The 6698-nt window shown below is 44.0% G+C and overlaps 1 protein-coding gene across 2 annotated transcripts in view; it reads right to left on the bottom strand.

Moving 5' to 3' along the window:
• VPS72 (vacuolar protein sorting 72 homolog) overlaps positions 1 to 5085 on the bottom strand; it is a 10717-nt gene extending 5632 nt beyond the window's left edge. Inside the window, exons 1-4 of one of the 2 annotated variants that reach the window (XM_030846468.3) lie at positions 4879 to 5085; positions 1395 to 1547; positions 1102 to 1216; positions 529 to 705 (exon numbers count right to left, since the gene is read on the bottom strand). In XM_030846468.3, the coding sequence (XP_030702328.1) occupies positions 529 to 705; positions 1102 to 1216; positions 1395 to 1547; positions 4879 to 4995 (562 nt within the window). In that variant the 5' untranslated portion in view covers positions 4996 to 5085. The remainder of the gene's footprint in view (positions 1 to 528; positions 706 to 1101; positions 1217 to 1394; positions 1548 to 4878) is intronic. The other variant, XM_060299631.2, reaches the window with a different exon arrangement.
• Positions 5086 to 6698: the final 1613 nt, after the last annotated feature.

Genomic DNA, 6698 nt, shown 5'->3' with positions numbered 1-6698 from the left:
ACCTCTCATGATCTGAGAATCCTCACCATCCTTCAAAGAAATGTATGTTTTTGTACAATATATTACCATACATGACTGTGTGCCCAATAGCACATAAACTGAAGAGATTTTAAAGAATTTTTACTTTATAGCAATGTATCCCATGAACTGACTGATTCTACTCAACTTCTAATTCTCATGATCATTAAAGTAGGCATCATCACCCCATTTTGTGAACAAGGAGAGAAAGATGCAAGTAGGTTGCACATAATTTGCCTGCAGTCTTACAGCAAACCAACAGCAGAACTAGGATCTGCACTGAGTTCTATACGATTCTTATTTTACACCAAAGTACTTCAATATAACTTGTTCTTCAGAGCCCTCATAACTGCTTACTTCCTTGCCCCTAATCACATACTCTCCCCATTTCTTTCTCCTGATTCCCTTGTCCCAAATCTCCAACTTTCCAGTTCTTTGGGTCCTCCAGGTCTCAGTTTTTCTCATGCTCCTCAGCCCCTCTACCCGCTGTTCTGAAAACCACAGACTGACCCAGTGAACGTAAATTGAGCTCCTCTGTGATCTTGGCCTCCCTGAGCAGCTCCTCCTGGGTCAGTGGCCGCTCACAGTGGGGTCCCTTTCGCCGCCGTGACTGGCCTTGCCTCTCTTGTACCCGAAGGAATGTTTGTCGTGTGTGCTCAGCTGTAGACTGCCGCATGGACTTCCGACCTGGGAAGAAAATAAGAGAGGGAGAAATCTTTGAATTCATGTCTACCTCCTCTGTATTTTTTTTTTTTAATTTTAAAACTTTTTATTTGGAAATCATTTCAAACTTACAAAAAATTTGTAAGAATAGTACAAAGAACACCCATGTATCCTTTACCAGATCACCTGTTAATATCTTGCCCTATTTGCATTGTGTGTGTGTGTTTTCTGAATAATCTGTGAGTTAAGTTGCACATATCATGGCTCTCTTCCCCTAAATACTCGGTGTATATTTCCTAAGAATAAGAATTGTCCTTACATACCCATAGTACAGTTACCAACTTCAGTAAACTTAACACTAATACAATATTTTATCACCATATTTCAATTTTGTCAGTTGACCCAAACATCCCCACTCACTGTCAGAGCCATCATCCTGTAGTTCTAGTGGAAGCAGTGCCTTCTCTTCTCGGGTCTTCTGAGAGCTACCAGCTGGGGTGCTGACCTTTCGAGGCCTCAAGCTCTTCAGAGGCTCCTGGCGACAGATTGGAATCAGACACCAGGGAAGAGAAGAAATAGAAGAAAGAAGATGAAGATCTTAGGAAGAGAAAACCAGCAGAGTAGGAAATGAGATTGGTGTGGGGACAACTGGGACCTGATGAAAGGGAGACTACAAATGAAGGAAGTCCAAGAAAACCAGGCCTCCCCTGCACCTTATATGCTTTGGTGACTACTCGGCGCTTCCTTCTTGGCTCTTCTGCTTCTCCATCACTGGATGGTTCATCCCCTTCGTCGATGTCAAAGTCAGAGTCCACCTCATCCTCTGTGTCTGACTGGTCTCCTTGATACTCATCATCTCCTGATTCCTGGGGACATAGGGAGATGAGGTTCTCACTGGCATCAGTTGTTAATGCCCCTCCAGGACGAAGAGAATCCCTTTGCTTATTGATAAGGGCTGCCCCACTCTCCTTCCCATCTCAACCTTTCATTTGCCTCAAGCAAGAAGCTTTCCTAGCTGATGGCTCCAGCACCACCCCTTCTAACATTAATTGCTTGCCCTTCTCCTCTAGCGCACTGTGTTAAGTGCTGGGGTACAAAAGGATATGGTTTGATCTCTACCTTCAGGGGTCTCACAGTCTAGTAGATGTCACAGCATAATTATAAAAGGAAGTTTTAATACAAGGCAACATATAAACTACCAAAGGCAATAAAATGTTACAGGTGTTCAGAGGAAGGTACACCTGCTCTGAATAGGTGGCCTGGGAAGGTCTAAACTTTAGAGTTTATTCCTTTAGAACAGGGGTTGGCAAACTTTTTCTGTAAAGGGCCAGATTAAAATAGGTAGTGGGCCAGGTTCAGCCAGCAGGTTGTAGTTTACTAAACCCTGCTTTAGACTCTAAAGAATGAAGAGGACTTGAGCCATGGTTTAAAATACTGGTAGTATTTAGATAACCAAGAGGAAAGAAGGAATCATGGGCAGATCAAATGGCAGGAACAAAGATGCAGAAGCAGGAATGTGTATAACATGTTGATAGATTAAGCATTTAGACCTAAGTAAAGCAGGTTTGTCTCTGGCAAGAAGTCTTCCTAGCTGACTGCTTTTGGCTCCAGTACAGCCTCCTTCCAACATTAACTGATTGCCCTAGAGAGATACAAGATTTGAAAAGAAGGTTGCATTCAATCTGTAGAGAAACTTAAATGTCAGGCTAATAAACTTATGACTTTAACTTGCAGGCCAGTGATTCTCAATCCTCTCCCTCTCCTTACTTGTCCCAGCACTGATAATCACTGTTGAAGTAAACTAAAGTTACCGAGAAATATGTCTCATTCCTCAGGTGAGTTGGGACAGAAAAATAGTTGGGTACTACTACTATCTATAATGGGAAGCCACCGAAGATTTGCGAGGAGGGGAAAACTGTATAAAAGGGGTGTTTCAGAAAGCTCTGGAGGTGGTCGGATGCGCTGGGGAAGAGAACATGGAGTAGAGCCAAGGCCTGAGGTGATACAAGCTAGGGCTAAAACGGCAGCCACACTGGAAAGGAAAGAGGAAAAAAAAAACAGTTGGGGGCAGGAGAGTTAATTGGGCGGGGCTGCACCTCAAACATGTGGCTTTTCTCTTTAATCAATGATGAGATTAATGGGCTAATCTTGGTACACATGGTGCCAAAGTAAGCAAATAACACAGACAGTTGACACTCCAAGCCAGCCAGCCAGCGTTCATTCTTGCACTGATGACCATCATTTCCTCCCAACTGATGTCTGTGAAAGACAACCTGGGAACACATTAATCCCCTCAGCACTGACCTGGTATTAAGTCAAATCACCAGAGGGTAGTAGTTCAACCACACATTAGCTTAGTGCCCAACTGAAATGCTTTCACTAAGTTTCGTATTTACTACCATTCCTTTGGCTTTTATCGAGGGTCATTAAGAGACATGACTAGATAAGAGAATGTTTTTACAACATCTACCAAACCCCTGTTACTTTATATATAAGGATACAATTCTCCCTAGGTTTAAAGCTGAGTAAGTTTACCTCTCTTGAAGAACTTATATGCTTCTTTCTTACTAAAAAAAGAAATTCAGGATTTGGTTGCCAGGAAAGTCACAGCTAAATTTAATATCAACTGCTATTACCATTTTAGCGCAGGCCCTGGTACAATTACTTCTGATCTGTCTCTATTTTTACTGTTCCTACTTTTTGTTTATATGGTAAGCCTCCTTAGATCGTTTTTGGAAGCATGAAGGGTACATATTAAATAACGACTCGTAAAATGACAGGAATAGGAAAATGGCCTTTGGGGGAGGTATGAGAAGGTTCTATTTTAAACTAATTGGTCAGGGCTGTGTATGATTAATGATTAATAATGATTCCTAATCAGTCACCAAGTCCTGTGGGTTCTATTTCCTTAATTTCTCTTGAACTCTCCTATCCATGTTTCTCCACTCCCACTGCCTCCTTCAAATCATTTTCCTCATTACAGAGTGATCTTTCTAAAGTAAAAATCTGATCATGAAATAATCTTCTCAGTCCTTTGAATGAAGAGCAAAACTCCTTAACATGGTTCACAAGGCCTTACAGGATCTGGCCCATGCCTACTCCCTCTAACTTTTATTCTCCTCATGGTCTGGAGGATGAGAGTAGATGTGTGGGTTCCAGACAAGGATCTCAGTGCCTTTACATATTCTGCCCCACCCCCTCGCTGGACTAACCTTCCTCCTCTCCCTGCTTCCAGTCCTACTGCTCTTCATCCACCCAAGACCTACTTTTCATACTGTCCTCAGCTTAAACATCATGTCCCCCAGGGATGCCCATCCCAAACAACAACTTTGGCTCCCATGTGTTACCACAGCACCCTATATGCTTAACACTTATTTTACTCCTTATCACACAATATTTTAACTGACTGTTAACTCAGCTAATTCCCCCATTGGAGTCTGGAATATGTAAAGATAAAGAGGTGTTTTTAACTCTCTGTTTCCATAGAGCCTGTCACGGTGACTGGCTTGCTCTACGCGCTTAAAACATTTAAAGAATGGATAGATTCAATCAATAAAAATTTAACAAGTGCCAACTCAATCCAGACACTGGACATATACTGTTGAAGAAAACAGACCACCTCTGACCTTACAGAGCTTACAATCTAATGGAAAAGTATAAGCAAATAAGCAAACCAAATCTAATTACAAATTGAAATATGTTTTATGAAGGAAATATACGGGGACACTTTTTAGGACAGTCAAGGAACGGTTATCTAAGACATCTATACAACGAGATCTGAAAGTTGAAAAAGGAGTAGGCTAAGTCCCTCTAATTTTTTTTGAGAGGTTCCTTTCTATACTTCACGTTAATAACCAGGCAGTGGGCCAACGAGTATATACCGCGTGACTACGATGTGCCTGGCATATGCTAGACACGTCAAAAGTGCACTGAGAGACACAACTGGGGAAATACACAGTAGGTTTCAGCCACACTCTGGGGTCCTCCGGACAGCTTCTCCATTCCTGACCCCTCCAACCCCATCCAGGGCTCCCATTCTAGGACTCCAGTTTATCCCCCCATGTCGCCCACCCCATCTCTAGGATCAGCTACCAGGGCTCCTCTCTCTTCCCCGCCCCCTTCTTTGTCCGAGGTTTCTCCCTTCGTCAGAACTCCTTTTAGCTTTCTTCCCTCCCTCTTCCTGGGCCCGGCTCTTACCTCTGTGAAACCCCCATAAGTCGTCTGGTAGAACTCATCTTCCTCCTCTGCCTCCAGGAGCCCAGAAAGTCGGTTCCCCGCGGTCTTCCGGGGGGCCCGGCCCCCAGCCAAGCTCATATCGCCTACACGAACTGCGTTGCCATCAGCAGCTCCTCACCCAGCACCGTTCTCTGGGCTCGGTGCTCGACACCACTACCTGCGGGCAGGCAGCGGAAGCCGGTCGCCTACAGGCAGAAGTAGCAGAGCGTCGAGAGGCTCGTAGTCCCATCCCCTAGGCCTTCTCAAAGCTTCAGCCCCGCCCACTCCTGCGTAGAGACCACCCCAAGCTCCCCGCCCCAGTTCGCGCGCCCATCTGGGCTGTGGAATGACTCCACTCGGAGACACCAGGAGCCCCACTACCCCAAGTACAGAATTTGGGAGTCTAGAAATTTTCATTTAGAAGAGGTCAGTCTCCCTCTGCTCCAGTACGTTTTCCACTCTGCTGTCAGTAGAAACCTTTCTAAAAACGCAGATTTTGTCACTCTTCTGCTCAAAAATCTTTAATGGCTCCCCGTCAACTACAGGATAAAGTCCAAAATCCTTGTGGCAGAATAGTAGTGTGGTTAAGAGCACAGCTTTAGAGCCAGCCAGACCTGAGTTTGCGTTTGAGCTTAAGGTCTTCTAGCTGTGTGACTTTGGACAAGTTGCTTTACCTCGCTGAATTTCAGTTTTCTCATCTGTAAAGTGGGACTAATAATAATACCTACCCTTTAAGGTGGTTGAGAAGTTTAAGAAATGTAATCCTTGTAAACTGCTTAGCACAGTATTTAGTAAGCACATAGATGTTTAGTAGGTGATAATTATTAATTTTTTTGTATTTATTTGGTTGCTCTGGGTCTTAGTTGCGTCAGGCAGCCTCCTTAGTTGCAGCTTGCCAGCTCCTAGTTGCGGCATGTGAACTCTTAGTTGCGGCATGCATGTGGGATCTAGTTCCCTGACCAGGGATCAAGCCCGGGCCCCCTGCATTGAGAGCATGGAGTCTTAACCACTGCGCCACCAGCGAAGTCCCTAGGTGATAATTATTCACATGGCATTCAAGGTCCTTCATAATTTAGCCTCTCCCTGCCTTTCATAGCCTCAACTCCTGCCACATCATCCTATTCTAGCATCATTTCCCTGACACCAATTCACTGTCATGCCTCCATGCTTTTCCTTCTCCTTAAAATCTCTTTTCTTTCTTGTCTATCTGGAAAAATTCCAATTCTATACGACAGTGGAGTCTTCTCAACACCGATTCCTCTCTTCCCAGTCACAGCTCCTATAACGCTTGGGATCATGCCTCCTAAATCCTCGGGAATAGTTCCAATCTCAAATAGTTTGTGGTATTATCAAGAATGTATCGGTACTTCCCTGGTGGTCCAGTGGCTAAGTCTCCACGCTCCCAATGCAGGGGGCCAGGGGTTCGATCCCTGGTCAGGGAACTAGATACCACATGCCGCAACTAAGAGCCCACACGCGGCAACGAAGATCCTGCGTACCGCAACTAAGACCTGAGGCAGCCAAATAAAATATAAATAAATAAATATTAAAAAAAAGAATGTATCAAAATAACGCCATTCACAGCAGCATGGATGGACCTAGAGATTGTCATATAGAGTGAAGTCAGAAAAAGAAAGACAAATATGGTATAATATCACTTATATGTGGAATCTAGAAAAATGATACAGATGAACTTATTTGCAAAGTAGAAATAGAGTCACAGATGTAGCAAACAAACTTATGGTTACCAAGGAGGGAAGGAGGGAAGTGGGATGAATTGGGAGACTGGGATTGACATATAT

Source organism: Globicephala melas, chromosome 1, assembly GCF_963455315.2.
Source record: "Globicephala melas chromosome 1, mGloMel1.2, whole genome shotgun sequence".
Lineage (NCBI taxonomy): Eukaryota > Metazoa > Chordata > Mammalia > Artiodactyla > Delphinidae > Globicephala > Globicephala melas.
The sequence above is the reverse complement of the archived record's forward strand: the minus strand, read 5'-3'. Positions and strand labels throughout refer to the sequence as shown.